Source organism: Xenopus tropicalis, chromosome 5, assembly GCF_000004195.4.
Source record: "Xenopus tropicalis strain Nigerian chromosome 5, UCB_Xtro_10.0, whole genome shotgun sequence".
NCBI lineage: Eukaryota > Metazoa > Chordata > Amphibia > Anura > Pipidae > Xenopus > Xenopus tropicalis.
In genome coordinates, this window is record NC_030681.2 from 37,265,052 (window position 1) to 37,281,607 (window position 16,556).

The window sequence follows — 16,556 nt, forward strand, 5'->3', positions numbered from 1 at the left end:
CGGCTTTTCACTCTACTGCGCATGCGCCCACCGCTGGCATTCAGGAAGAGGAAGCCAGAACACGGAAGCGCTGCGCTCCAGGTGCCCCGGGCTGGTGCTGTTTTCTCCCAACAGGGGCACCAGCCCGGGGTACGAGGTAAGCGGTTAAAGTCACTTGGGGGTGCCTAACATTTTGGCACCCCCAAGTGACTTTACCTTTCGTTTCCCTTTAAGCAAATAAGCGTATATTTTGCATACTAAGTGTGTTTATCATTTTTCAGACATTTTTTGGATTAAACCTGGGCTACAGCATAAATACAGTTAAGGGTGAAGACACCCGGAGCTACTAGTTGCAGCTACTTTTTCACAGCTACTAAACGCCAAAAAATACCCAACAATAGACAATACTGAGAACAGCCTCTGCTAAAACACATGTTGAGACTGTTATCAGTAAATGATCAGCAGTCTATTTTAGTAGCCAATACAAGTAGCTGCTACTAGTGGCTCCATGTGTCTTCACCCTAAGGTTATTAACACTGGAGACAAACATCACCGGTGATGCTGCCTATAACAACCAATCAGTAATTAGATTTAAACACTAAACTACAAGTTAGAAAACAAAAGCAAAGATCTGATTGGTTGCTATGGCCAACATCACTGGTGATGTTTATCTCCAATGTTAATAAATATACCCCTTGGTATAATGGTGTAAGCGGTGTATACAACAGAAAGAAGATCATCACTCTTGCTGTGATTATACAGGAATGGAGCTTATCAGCTTAAGATATATAGCCTTATAAATATATCTTATAATGTAAAATTAACAAACAAACCCCCTGCTCCCAAGAGCTTATAGTTTACTTTTATGACTTATTAGCATGCATTTTAAGTACACGCGGGAGTATACAATACAACGATATGACAAATGGAAGCTTAATACTTGTGTATATTTCACAGGCGCAGGGCAGGTTTTTATTTTTATTTTTATTCAATTCAGAGAAAGTCTCAGATCTAATTTTTGGATGCAAACAATGTTGATATGGATTTAATTAAACACATGTTCACATGGCATTCTTCCTGGGCCTCCATTATAGCCAGATGTCAGTTTTAGCACTTGGTACGGGCCTATAATTATTGCATTAATAATCACATGGGCTGCTAATTCATTAGACATTTAATTGCTTAAAATCTTGCATTATTACAACACTCACATATACTAACACTCTCCAAGGCTAAATCTGAGTTTTTTATTAAATGTAAATATATTTAACCACATGGCCTTTGTAATCATTACATTAAAAACTATTTGCGAGCCTAACACTATCCATCTTTGAGGAACAGTATCCAAAAACAATAAACGTGAAAGCCAAAGATAAAAAGATCCATTATTTACAATTCGAGGCTTTGCAATTTCGCTATTTAACAAACCCAGGAAGAAAAACAGAATATTAGGAACACTTCATATATTAAAAATAACAAAAGTACAGCAAAAGGTTTACCAGACCTTTACAGATGCAGTTTTCCTATTGGTGACATCCCAAGTTTCTACAGTGACAATAGGGTTCTCTGCTATAATAGAGGGAATGTTCCATAACACAGACATGTCTCTCGTCCCAAGCTGGCACAGGGAAAAAAAGTTTCAGAAAAGTTGCCCTTGCCCCTAAAGTAAGCCCCAGCAAGTCTGAGTTAAAAATATCTAATGTTTTGGGGCAATTGTCAGTATATTTTCCAATATTAAACTAAAAAATAGTGTAAGAGCTATACAGCAGCATCAAAAAGAGCACTTTCTGGCACACTGGCCTTGTACCCATCAAAACAATATTTGTACCTCTTCGAATGTGCTGTATATTCAGTGCACCAAATATACTGATTAAAATTCAAGGCCAATGTGGCAGAAAGTGCTCCTTATGTAGCTGATGTATGCCTCTCCATGGCTGACCGGCATCTGCAGGGCCCACTGGTGCTACCACTCCAGGGTCCCCCACAACCTTCAAAGGGCCACCTCTGCTACAGCCCCCACACCCTCCAGGACCCCCACTGCATACCCAATCCCCTCCCTCTACTTCCCCTACCTTTTTATTTATCTTCGGCGCTTCTGGGGAGAGAAATCAGACAGCGGGTAAGCTACTGGGTCCAGGTCTGAGTCAGCAGGGCCCACCAGGTTTTTTCCCGGTGCCCCGCCGGCCCAGTCTGGCCCTGTGCCTCTCACCTCCTTCTTGATTCTTTGCAAGCACTGGCACTGTCTATATTGGGAACTGACAAACCCAGGTCTGAAGATGGCACTGAAGCAAGAATTGTTACATTACCAAGAACGGGAGTAAGGCTCATAATTCAGCTTCCCTATAAAAAATACTGTAGATCAGTAATTACCAAACTTTGGGGCTGCCCCCTCCTAGGGGGGCCAGAGTTTTGGTGGAGGGGAAGCCTCAAGGCCACATATTTGGTTTAAATGCCTTTTTAGAAACCCATCTTGAATGTCAATTAGAGCAAGATTTTAGATATTCTTAGGACTATGGTTAAATGGCTGATACTGCATTGTCTTCATGTGTTCATAGAGCTGGCCATACACTCAATATCAACACTCATTCAATGTGCTGAAGCAGTCGTTGCACAGAAAAATCAAACCTGCCCAATAGATATCTACATGATCTACAGCCAGATATTGATTGGGGGTAGTCTGTCTGTGGGCCACATACATGGCCAATAAGCTGCCAACTTGGCCTGAAAGACCAAGAAAGAAGTATCTTCTCTTTGTTATGGTCTAAGTGGGAGCCTGGACAAATGCTGCAAATGCTGCAAGACCACTGTAGAAGATCCACCAATAGCATGAGGTAGTTTCAACATATTTTCAACATTATGATTACATTGTTTACCATTCACCTTGGCACAAAAACTAATTATAGGTGGCTCCTACAGAATCATAGGGAAATAAATCAAGATGTTGCTGACCAGTTTGCACTTAGACGCACTGATTTACCAAAAGCATTAAAGACTATTATGTTTTTTGGCAATGAGTACTGGAATTATTCCATTGTATATTGTACCACTTCTCTAGTCTCTGGCTGCCTGAGCAAGCAAGAAAGCAAAATACATTTCAATAGACTCATTTATCGTGATGCAAAACCCAGAGGGCACATGTTGACTCCGTGACAATTGCTGTTAGCAACTGAACAGCCCTGGAAGCATAGGCCTTGATTATTGATCAGCGCTGAATATATTTTCCTCAATGTATGATTGAGTATATTTATTCAACGATGGTTAAATTCCCTCATTCTACAGCTACCACAGATCTGTTACATTATCATATATATATATACTGTATCATTCTATTTCTGGAAGATGGAGTGCATTGCCAGATTCTTATTAAGAGGAGGTCATTATTGGCAAACTATATCCCTCACAGTTCTTATAAATGAGCTTCTCTACCCAGCAAAATTCGGAAATTGCTTATGAAATCCATAAAGAGAAAAAACTTTAAAATGTCAGCTTTTTATAGCATGATAAAAATTGTTCTTTGTTTAATAATTTCTTTAAAGGGAAAGGGGTATTAAATACTGGCACACAAAATATTACTCTATTATGCCATTGTTTTACTCAGACAGAGAAGCCCTAAAAATATGTCTTCTTAATCCATAGCTGGTAAGAATGAAGAATAAAAAGAAGAATAAAAATATGTCTTCTTAATCCATAGCTGGTAAGAATGATGTCCCTTTAAAATTTAATGAGGGTAGAATGGTAAGTGCTCCATAAAAATGTTATCTACTTAAAAATGAGGCAGTTTAGGATGGCTTTCCGTCCAACCTAGTGCTGGTACCATTTCATCCTGAAGGATCTGCCCCTGCATTGTGTGACCACAGAAATGTTAGTGTTTAGGACAGTATTCTAATCAGAGAAAGAAACATTCTGACTCACTGTGCCTCAAATGTCCGCTACAATGACCCTTTGATCCATTAGATACATGGCTGTAATAATTAAACAGGCAATAGTAATTTTACTTTTCAATTGTTATGTCATTAAAGTTTTTTTTCTTCTTTATTTTTCCTATAAGGTTCTCACACAACGTGGCGAAATTTGCCTGATTTTGAAACCTCTGCAAACTTGGCAGACAACCCTTTCAAAAACAGGGCTCTGGTGTAAAACCAGACAGGTTGGGGATGGGCAAATTAGGGCCATGTTTTGACTGATCTTTTATTGCTTTGTGGTCCCTTTCTGGACAGTTCTCCTGAGACCAAGGTCCAAAATACATTGTTTCCTAAATAGGTGAAAATTTTAAAAACAATAAATAACCAGCTAAAACTATGTTTAAATAAAAATGTGAAACATCTCACTGAGTTTCAAGTTCTCTAAGTTTTGATTCTTTCATTGGAAATTTCATTTAAAAAACACCCATACTTAATAAAATGATTTCACAGAAACATAAAGTGTAATTTGTTATGTCTGGCCTGTTCAGGTCCCAACCTAAATAGGTATATTCTTGCCATGCTGGGTGTACCCATAACATAACCATGAATTATACCTAGGGCCATTATCAGGAATCATGGGGCCTCATACTACTAAGTTTTCTGGGCTATGTCAACAAGTAGAATGGGCCCCATTGAAAAAAAGACACCGGGACATGCCTTTGATCCACACCCATTATGCCAAAACCATGGCCATAACTTAGCTGAAAGCTGCTCACTCTCCCACAAACCATGAAGCACCCATTTAGATCTTGAGACCTCAACTAAAAGGATTGGATGGTTTTCCATTTGCTCCTATGTGCTGCGTATGTAACATTTCCTAATGCATGTCATAAAATTCTTGGGCACACAAGTCTTCAAAACAGAAATCCTTTATTTACTCTTCTCTTTCAAGGCCTCACAGGATCAAGAAATCTTGACTTCAGTTAAATTTCATGGTTACCATGCATTACAAACCAGGTACAAATTTGACCAATGACTAAGAATCTAAGTTGGATGCTTAAAGTGGTGGATGGGAGGGCAGGGAAACATCATCCTATCATGATTCACACCTATGCCGCTTACAACTATGGGAATAAGTTAGTGCCATAGACATGCATCAGAGCTTTAGCTGAGAGGACACCAGGTAAAGAAATAAACGGAGAAATAATTATTGTACAGATTGCACTAGTCAAAGCTGTTCCAAACACGCTGGTTTTATCAGTAACAAATAGAATTTATTGGCAATGGAGCTATGGTTTTACAGCCAAGGCTTTTAGAAACCAAACTAGCATGCTGCATTTTATCCAGTCTAACATCGCATATTAGTCTTAATACAAAATTTGATTTTCCATCTCAGCAACGCAATGCAACTTGACTCAGCTGTTTTTAATTATTTTGAATATTAACTTGTTCTGGCATGCAGTTTTATTTTGCATATGCTCAGCAGATAAAGTAAGCAACATAGCATGGCTGTAGCAAGGAACACACCGAGAGCAATATATTAGTGGCTTCCACTCCGCTTTGACCATTCCCTGGACTTAACCATGAACTCTACACATTTCACAGCATTTGCTCTTTCCTTTCTTTCCCACTTTTTATTACAAGCAGCTATCTTTCTACAGTCAGTTGGGTGTCTATGATTTTGTTTCTAAAAGATACCTATATGGACATTCACACTTGAATCACTGGCCTTGCATAAAAATGCTGTACAGGTGTAAGATCAGAATGCTTATGAACTTATGTCTGCTAAAAATCATTGTTTTGCCATTCAGCTAAGTTCCCACCAAGAACAAGAACTGTTTTATTATCACAAAGGAAAATTGAGTCATTTTCCCAGGGGAGAAGGCCTACCTGTTTCTGGATAAGGGATCCTATACCTGTATTGCGTTACCCATTCCTAATTAAAAAAAATTGTCCTGAAAGCAATGACAAATCTATAAAAACAAGTGCATACTATAAAGGAGCCAGTGTTACAGGACACAGTAGAAGTACTGGTATAGGCTTTCTTATCGAAAGCTCCAAATTATGGAAAGGCAGTCTCCCATAGACTCAATTTTAAGCAAATAATTCTTATTTTTAAAAGTGATTCCCTTTTTCTCTGTACAAATAAAACCTTTTACTTGATGGTAACTAAGCTGTGTGAATCCATATTGCAACATAATACTGTTTATTTCATGTTTAATTGTTTTTTAGCAGACTTAAGATATGGAGATCCAAATTACAGAAAGATCCCTTATATGTAAACCCCAGGTCCTGAACTTTCTAGGATAATAGCTCCTATACCTATACTTAAGGTACAGCTCTAACATGGCATTTAAGGACCTATGGAGTATACTCACAATAACAATTAGGTTAGTTTAGCCAGGCCCCTTTGATATGAGACCAAAATACTGGAGGAAAAGACTGTAATTTTTAAATCTTTTATAAGGAAATTTCCTTTACAAATGTATTTGCTTTCATGATCCTGTATTTTGGGAGGATGACAATGGCTTTCCATTACGTATAAGTAGATTTAGTCTAATATTAAGCCAAGCTCATTTTTCAATAGGAAGTTGTAGAGATGTGATGCTATCGTAATAGCAATAAGATAAGCAATTAGCAATCAACATGGAGAAACTATAGCACCCTAAACCATGACAGTTCCACACCTCATAGGCTCACACATACCAGGGGTATTAGTCACAGTTTAATCCAGGTTTAGAATTAGAGAAATTGGTAGCAAACATGGAAACAACTGTAAAATGTTTCAGCTTGGAGATGTATTATTTACTCGCAAATTACTTCCAAACCATCTCTGTATGTGACCCAGAACTAAATGCAAGACAAAACAAGAGGATATTTATAGTGCAGGCACCCTAGACAAGCAAGCGATTATACTGTACATACAGAATGTAATTAGAACATCAGAGAGATGAGTCACGTGACACCAAACAAAGAGCACATCTGAGACAATTATAGCTCATTCCATATTTAGTACATCTGAATTCAGCATTTCCACTAATCCCCAACTGAGATATGGGAAACGAGTAGAAATATAACTGAATACAAAACGCAAAAAAAAACTTAAATGGTACTAAGGATGCACAAGTAATTTGGTACAAACAGAAATACTGCAACTGTAAAACCAGCAAGAAATACATGTTGGTGTCTTATTTTCTTTCTTTCTATAAATGTATTCTTTGATTTCACAGTTTTCATTCATCTATCCCTCAAGAAATCCCTGGGCTGTGCCAAACACACATGGATTGTAGCATCCTTAGGGCTATGGAACATGGGGCCTTTTGTGTGTTGCTGCCATCCCGTGGAAAGCATCAAATGCACTGGGGAACCTCACAGAGGTATATCTATCAATATAACGCGTGTACCAGCCAGGACGTTTGACTTGAAATAAAATGTGGGGTTTGTCCACATCCCCTACTTGACATTACAGTCCAAACACAGGTCCAATTAAACAGTAGCTTTTTTCAATTTTCTTTAATCTAGACAAAAAACCTAATGAATGATATGCAAAAGGGCAGTGTTGGCCATAGTTACAATGTAGCAATGGAGTAAAAAGTAATGAAATTCTAGCAATTTATACCCAAATAAATATGTAATTTGTAATTTTACTGACAGCATTTTCTAATAAAGCAACTTCCTTCATTGGCACTCACTGCCCTGCAAGAGGATCTGCTCATAGTATGGATTGCCAAGCTGGAAAAGCCATAGCAGAACCAGAATTTCTGGCACACCAAATAAGGATGCCAAGAAACCTGGATATGAAGGTTTTAGCAGAAATTCCTAAATGACTTTAGGTGCAAATACAATAATTAGATCTCTGTCCCATATCACATAGTAACTTATATGGCTGAAAGCTGTACCTGGTTCTGTGCAATTCTTGCGATGTTTGGTCTCTCTTTGGCTTTCAGTCACATTTTCATCACTAGACCAGAGTATCCCACGTCCACTCCACTTGTCACTGGCTTCTACTGCATTGTTTAGGTCATTGTCAAAATAGTCAATGCTTTTATAACCTGAAAGAAAAAAACAGCGCTTTTATTTATTAGAAAAAAAAATAATAAAAAGTTCTATCTTTTAAAGCATTATGCTGCCCAAGAATAACACTGAATAAGAAAACTGAGGGCCCATTTACTGATGACAGGCACAAGCCACCATGCTTTTCACACCTACACCCTGTTTTGCTTGTCAGCATCTATAGCCCTACATGAATACTGGGCTGTCTGCATTTGACAACACTGTATTCATGAGAGGCAAGCAGGGAAAGGCACATAGCCCTAGGGCAGGGATCCCCAACCAGTGGCTCGTGAGTGACATATTGCTCACCAACCCCTTGGATGTTGCTCTCAGTGCCCCCAAAACAGGTAGTTATTTTTGAATTCCTGACTTAAGGGCAAGTTTTGGTTGAATAAAAGCATGATTTACTACCAAATAAATCCTGTAAAATGATAGTGCGGATAGAGGCTGCCTAATAGCTCAATCTTAGCCCTTATTTGGCACCTACATGAACTTTTATGATGCTTATGTTGCTCTACAAGTCTTTTTACATTTGACTGTGGCTCATGGGTAAGAAAGGATGGGAACCCCTGCCCTAGGGTGACATGACCAATGTGTGATGGCGCAGATTATCCCTGTGGGCTTCATTAGGACATAACCAGAAGCTCCAAGCCCCATTACATCAGCAGACTCTTACTCTACACATTATGGCTTGCACTTCACTAAAAATAAATCCACTATGGGCATTTTACATCCAAAAGCAGAATGAAACTGTCCTCCACTTAGTTAAATGTTGATCTCAAATATTCTATAGGGCCAGTATACATGTTTGTATTGTATGCTAAGTGCTCATATTTTAGAAATGCCTAAAGAGTATTTTTATATTTTTTTTAGTTGAACCTTTTATATAAATGTTTGTGAAAGCTGCAAAGCATTCTCACTGGGGAATCCTGCACATTAGCAATCGTTATTTCACAGGTCAGAGGAACCCTTGGTCCAGGAATGTGGCCCTCCACCATGAAGGAACTGCTTTGCATTTCTGTTACCAGATCAATAGCATTTACAGTAACAGTTAAATAATAAACCCTTTTGCCAGTAAAGATTCTTGAAACATGAATCAATGAGCCGTGCCAGAGCCGTTATGGCAATCAGAGGGTTCTAATCAGCTTCCTTTCAGGCCAATGTACAATTATAGGAGATGCATGAACTTCCCCCTACAAAGGCTGTAGCAGATAATCACTTGCAGTCATAGAAACATACATTAAAATGCATGTAAAGTCTTCCAGTCGTTCCATTAAAACTGTTATCATTGATATTGCATATATATACAAGGCACACTTTGTTCCGTGGGTTTATTTGCACTTTCAAGTAATCTGTAATTTGTTGATTAGAAGCTTTACTCTTGTAATTTTTCCCATTTGCCTATAAACACAGAGTATTTTCATGTTCTTTCTGTTGGCCCCATGAGCATTGTTTTATGGCAGGAATTGTAGCAACTACTGGGTAAAATCAAGTCTGTTTTTCTTCAGTTCTGCTTTTAGTCCTTATCTAGCACAGTAAGGTCCATGGCACACACAGCATTTTAATCACTACTATTCTGCAGCAGCAGCAGCCGTCGACATGTTATATGTATTAACAAAGGGACCTAGGTAATGAAAAGGAGATCTTGGGTCCTGAGGTGAAATCACAGACTGACTAACAAACATATTTGGCAATCCAGGACTAGGTCATGGGCAGAAAACACCTTTTGAACTCTTGCTTTTCAGTGACAAACCAAAAGAGCACTTCCCCATCTATCTGCTCCAGCACTCCCTAATGTATAATGGTACAGAGGGAAACAAGTACAATATCCACTAAAATCTAAGGCCCCATATTTATTGAACATTTCTCAAACACACCGGGATTTTTTTTTTATCCACATAGAGGATCACAAGAGTCCAGAACCACTTAAAACTTACTAAACACTTGACCGTTTCCCTTATCTCTAATTTTTCTTTCTTTCATGTGTGAGGCCAAAGTGTGAGTTCAAACCAGGTCTACTAACCCATAGCTACCAATTATCCAGGAGTACTGATTGGTTGACTGTTTAAAAGCAAACATCTGATTAGTTACTAGTTATTATACATAGTACAAAAAAAGACAACTTTTATTAAATTACCCCTAAGGATTATTATACTGTATTTTATTAGTTCTGATCTGTGGGCACTGTTGCAGGGACTTTCCACTCTCTATCATCCAAAAATGAACAGAGACTGTGTAATACAATTTCCTCTATGGCAACAACACCCAGTAGCCGCCAACCTCATTCTGCCTAAACCTTCCATCCAAAGTGCAGCATCAAGAAAAGAACACACGTTGGGAATGGCAATGCTTGCCTTGTGGTCTGGAAGATACAGTTCTTTACAGAACTTTTTTTATTTTATTTTTTTTAAGCAATCAGCTAGGGATACATATAATATGGAATGGCAGTCAGGGCGACAGCTGGCAAGCCACATGTTGGCACATCTCTGCTCTGCATACAGATGAGATATTTCTTAATAATGTGCAATTAGCTGTGTAATCTTCCAAATCAATCTGCAGAGGATACAGATAATTTCCAGCGGGGGTGATTGTGGATAGAGGCTTATATAACTGATGATAATGTCTGCATTTACCAAACTGATCCCACTGCAGAAATAACCACATCTTCTAAATACAAAATAATAGAAAATACAAATATACAAACAAGGGATCGTAATACAACAGGTAAAGCAAAATACAAATATACAAACAAGGGATCGTAATACAACAGGTAAAGCTGGCCATACACGGTAAAATTTGCTTATATGGCAGGGTCGCCAAACAAGCAAATAATTTTCCTGATATGCCCACCATGCTAATGTGATTGGGAATTAGGGAAAGGGATATGAGAAGTCTCTTTAAATAAATACATGATGTTCCACATATTTAATCAATATTAAATATATCAATATTTAACTGTATAAATGCAACAAATACATTACTCCCTGGTCTGGGACACAAATGATATAATTTCAGTGATGTACAGCAAAATATTACTGCCCTGTGCATTGATGGATAGCCATGAAATGATATAAATGTATACAGCAACTACAGATGGTTTTTACACTGAAATATCTTGTCAAACAAGTAGCCTTTAGCCTGATTTAGCCACCCAGATGAAACGCTTATGTGGAGATGACTATAACCATGGCCATATGTAGCCTTTGTTCTTTTTTTGTGCTTAATTATGCCAATAAGCTTGTTACTTGGCTAGGAGTAGCTGAATTGGCAAGCATTATCTGCCTTCAATTGTTTCATTATTAATCAGGTCAGAGCCTGTATTTGCCAATTTTGCTACCAAGCCTGTTCTGCCCACTTACTGGCAAATCTGCTAATTTTAGAACTGTGATTTCACTTTAAATGCTGCCCCTATATGTTTGAAACACAATTATTGTATGGAATCTATTATCTGAAATTTTGGGACCAGGGGTTTTCCTGAAAAGGTTTTTTTAAAACCTAATTTAGAGCAGCACACTTAGGGCTCTGGCACACAGGGAGATTAGTCGCCCGCGACAAATCTCCCTGTTTGCAGTCGACTAATCTCCCCGAAATGCCATCCCGGCGGCACGATTTCAGTGAAATTTCAGTTTCCTCTCAAGGCAACTTCTGCAATATCACTGAAATCGCGCCGCCACGTATGCCATCCCACCGGCGATTTACATTTTCGCCGGTGGGATGGCATTTCGGGGAGATTAGTCACCCGCGAACAGGGAGATTTGTCGCGGGCGACTAATCTCCCCGTGTGCCAGAGCCCTTAACATAAACTGGTTTTAGGTGGCAAGCTTTTTTTTTTTTTTTTTAAACCAAACCAAAACAATGGACTGCAGAAAGTCTGAATTCAGGATGTTTTGCAAAAACCAGAGCCTCCAGGGTTCAAATCTGTCCCTAAATAAAGCCAACCAGATTGTTTGCCACCAATGTGGATTTATTCTACCTTAGCTACCATCAAATACAAGGTAGTGTTCATGTTATCTGTATTACAGAGAAAAAGGGAAATCTTGAAAAAAATACATTTGTTTTAATAAAATGGACTTTGTGGATATTGGATTTTCAGATAAGAGACTCCTTACCAAACGGGAATGGAAGCAAGCGCTTATTCACTGCACTCTTTTGAACTAGGTAAACTGAAGGGGTGATCTTCCAATACGTAAACCCTAAACCCAGTGGCTTTACAGAACCATTGCTTCTAAAAAAAGAATTTGGAATTGTAACTGAGCCACAGCCCAATAGGCATAGTAATAATTTTTTGCTTGTACAAATGCACAGATTGTAAACAGTGGTGCTGTGACTTTATCAAAGTGGAGATATAATTTCAGCAAGGTAAGCACATCAGGGTCTACCAGCCCAAGTCTTACACCACCATAGATAAAATAACATTAATATATTACACTAAAAGAAATCTGATTGAACAACAAAAATTGTGGAAAATAATGGGACATTTTGGGGCACCCCTGTTATAAGATTTTAATTATATTTTGCTATTTATCTCTTGTTTATCTTTATTTTTCATCTTGATATTTAATTACTGATACATAGTAGCTTTGTTAGTATGTTATCAAATCACTGGGGCCTGGATTTTTCAAGGTACTGTTCTTTTACTATGTCCTGTCACCTTAACAGCATGTTAGGGAGCAAAAGAGGACCTAGAGCTCAACTGGACTAACTTGCACCCAACACTGCATTCATTGTCTAATGTTGGATTAGATAATGATCATGAGGTGCATTCTGGGGGAAGATGTGCTTGCTAAATGAGCTCTAAGGGGCAAGTGTAGAAAGTCAGAAGAGTAATTTGGCTTTCTACGGCAACACATTTGGGAACCTTTTGGTTATCACTGTAAGAAGACTGTTCTCTGGCAGTATAGCAAACCCAATGCAAATACCAGAGCAAACCAAATGCAAATCAGATACTATTTTGCACATAAATGAACACTATTTAAAAAGGTACTCATGTAGTTGGGTGTAATGTACAGGGCACAGGGCACACACAGATGTGGGGCATTTAGGAGGAGCAACCATTTTATGGAAAGTTTACTTACACAGATTCTAATTTCTGTGCAAATATCCATGTTAATTGTAAAGGAAACTTTTAAGTGAATCAGATAAGAAGAACTACTGGCTTTCTAACTTTGTTGTACTCTGACAAACAATATAATTTTTTCTGACCTACAGTATTGTTAGCATTCTGCTTTTAGAAGACAAAATCTGAGTGACTCCAATATGAAGCACCTGTTGGCTTATAGAAAGAGACACATCTTTCTCATCATGCGAGAACACTTGAATAAAGATGTATTTTAAAAACAGCATGGTGCTTATTCTGAAGGAATGATACTTTCTTTAATTAAAGTACAAAGCCCCATGTGTCAGACTCACAACATGGCAAGTTTCTACTGGGACAGATTTATAGTTTTCACTTGCAAATGCAATGATTGTCAGTAAATGGTAAAAGGTTATTATTAAAAGAAATCTACTGTAAAGCTGTGCAAATTTTGATCTGGAAAGCAGACCAGGCAGGAACAGAACTTACTTTTTTTTCTTTTACATCATACAGGACCCCACCTGCCTATCCATGCAAGGTGTTCACAGGCCAATCACAATCATAAAATCAAGACATTTCCACCTTAAAACCCAATGGCTTCACAGTTACTTCTTAGCTATCAACCTGATGCTGGATTCTGTTGGTGCGTGCCCCTTTTAATATGTAATACACCACCCTTCACATGGATCCATCTTCCTGCTTTTTTCCAAATTCAGTCCCATTAAATAACGTTTTTGTTCTGAAAAATGTTGGTAGTGATAAATTTATTCTCAACAATACACCTAAAGATCCATTTGTTTGGTAAGGTTACCAAACAAGCTGATCTTTTTTCAATATGCCCACCTTGACATGGGCTATATTGGGCTTATCTGATTGGATCATAATTGCCACCAATGTAAGCCATCAAGAGAGAACACCCCAATGCACTCTTCACACCAATGGGAAAATCATACCTGATCTATTTATACCTGGATAATTTTTGGCAGGCTCATCGGTTGGCTCCATAAACGTGCCATTAAGTTGCCGACACGGTATGGCTACTGTGACAGCAAGGAGGCAAGTTATGATCAAGTGACAAAGTGTTTGACAAATGAATGGCATTTTAGCAGTTTTTAATTCTAACTTTTATTTTTTGTTAGCCTACTAATGTAATGTATTTTACGTTGATTAATTTAGTTATTTACTGAAGATAAGTAACACAGCTTTGCGGAAGTACTGTATTGACACATCTGCTATGTATGGGGCCACATTTATGAGGTACTGTATGGTCATGGGAAACGAACATTCTGCCTCTCGAAAACATTGCTTCTATCTGTAAGAGGAATATGCCAACTTCACCGTTCCACCTATTGCTAAACTATAACTTACAATACTCACTCAGCACCCATTATCTTACTTATTTACAATTATACATAGAAACAGCTAAGTCCCTGTCCTGCAGTGCTTAAAAACATTTAAATGGTAAAATAGGCCAGATTAAGTGGCCTACAGTGGTGTGAAAAACTATTTGCCCCCTTCCTGATTTCTTATTCTTTTGCATGTTTGTCACACTTAAATGTTTCTGCTCATCAAAAACCGTTAACTGTCAGTCAAAGATAACATAATTGAACACAAAATGCAGTTTTTAAATGAAGGTTTACGTTATTAAGGGAGAAAAAAAACTCCAAATCTACATGGCCCTGTGTGAAAAAGTGATTGCCCCCCTTGTTAAAAATAACTTAACTGTGGTTTATCAATTTCAATTTTCAATTTCAATATCAATTTCTGTAGTCACCCCCAGGCCTGATTACTGCCACACCTGTTTCAATCAAGAAATCACTTAAATAGGAGCTACCTGACACAGAGAAGTAGCCCAAAAGCACCTCAAAAGCTAGACATCATGCCAAGATCCAAAGAAATTCAGGAACAAATGAGAACAAAAGTAATTGAGATCTATCAGTCTGGTAAAGGTTATAAAGCCATTTCTAAAGCTTTGGGATTCCAGCGAACCACAGTGAGAGCCATTATCCACAAATGGCAAAAACATGGAACAGTGGTGAACCTTCCCAGGAGTGGCCGGCCGACCAAAATTACCCCAAGAGCGTAGAGACAACTCATCCGAGAGGCCACAAAAGACCCCAGGACAACATCTAAAGAACTGCAGGCCTCACTTGCCTCAATTAAGGTCAGTGTTCACGACTCCACCATAAGAAAGAGACTGGGCAAAAATGGCCTGCATGGCAGATTTCCAAGGCGCAAACCACTTTTAAGCAAAAAGAACATTATGGCTCGTCTCAATTTAGCTAAAAAACATCTCAATGATTGCCAAGACTTTTGGGAAAATATCTTGTGGACCGACGAGACAAAAGTTGAACTTTTTGGAAGGTGCGTGTCCCGTTACATCTGGCGTAAAAGTAACACAGCATTTCAGAAAAAGAACATCATACCAACAGTAAAATATGGTGGCGGTAGTGTGATGGTCTGGGGTTGTTTTGCTGCTTCAGGACCTGGAAGGCTTGCTGTCATAGATGGAACCATGAATTCTACTGTCTACCAAAAAATCCTAAAGGAGAATGTCCGGCCATCTGTTCGTCAACTCAAGCTGAAGCGATCTTGGGTGCTGCAGCAGGACAATGACCCAAAACACACCAGCAAATCCACCTCTGAATGGCTGAAGAAAAACAAAATGAAGACTTTGGAGTGGCCTAGTCAAAGTCCTGACCTGAATCCTATTGAGATGTTGCGGCATGACCTTAAAAAGGCGGTTCATGCTAGAAAACCCTCAAATAAAGCTGAATTACAACAATACTGCAAAGATGAGTGGGCCAAAATTCCTCCAGAGCGCTGTAAAAGACTCGTTGCAAGTTATCGCAAACGCTTGATTGCAGTTATTGCTGCTAAGGGTGGCCCAACCAGTTATTAGGTTCAGGGGGCAATTACTTTTTCACACAGGGCCATGTAGGTTTGGATTTTTTTTCTCCCTAAATAATAAAAACCCTCATTTAAAAACTGCATTTTGTGTTTACTTGTGTTATCTTTGACTAATAGTTAAATGTGTTTGATGATCAGAAACATTTTGTGTGACAAACATGCAAAAGAATAAGAAATCAGGAAGGGGGCAAATAGTTTTTCACACCACTGTATATAAAGCCACAAGGCCCACTGAGTACAGGGCCAACTAGCCACTCCTTGTTAATACAAGACTGATGTAATATGTACTAACCCTGGAAAACAATAATTATTCAGTTATGCAACATTTCTATCCAATTATCCCATATCCAGTATCTTCTTACTGGGATAATTAATTAAACCATGACAGTTCTATTTCCACAAATAAAAAATATTGACCTATACAAATAGCTACACTGTAATTGCAACACTTGGCATGTACTTGATGGCAACTATGGGAGTAGCAAACAAACATCTCTGGCACAATAGCACTCCTCTGCCATCACCCTCCCCAACCAACATTGCCGCAAATCAGAGGACAAGATTCCTTGGTCTTGCTGGGCACTTTGCTCATTTCTAAGCCTAAAGATGGTCATACACCTTACAATTAAATCTTTCCT

The 16,556-nt window shown here is 38.5% G+C and overlaps 1 protein-coding gene across 2 annotated transcripts in view; it reads right to left on the minus strand.

The window, feature by feature from the left end:
- The window catches only part of slc24a3 (solute carrier family 24 (sodium/potassium/calcium exchanger), member 3), a 189,418-nt gene that overhangs the window by 132,031 nt on the left and 40,831 nt on the right, over positions 1 to 16,556 (minus strand). For both annotated transcript variants that reach the window (XM_012963175.3, NM_001079388.1), the window contains 1 exon segment: positions 7,781 to 7,933. In XM_012963175.3, coding sequence (XP_012818629.1) covers positions 7,781 to 7,933 — 153 coding nt within the window.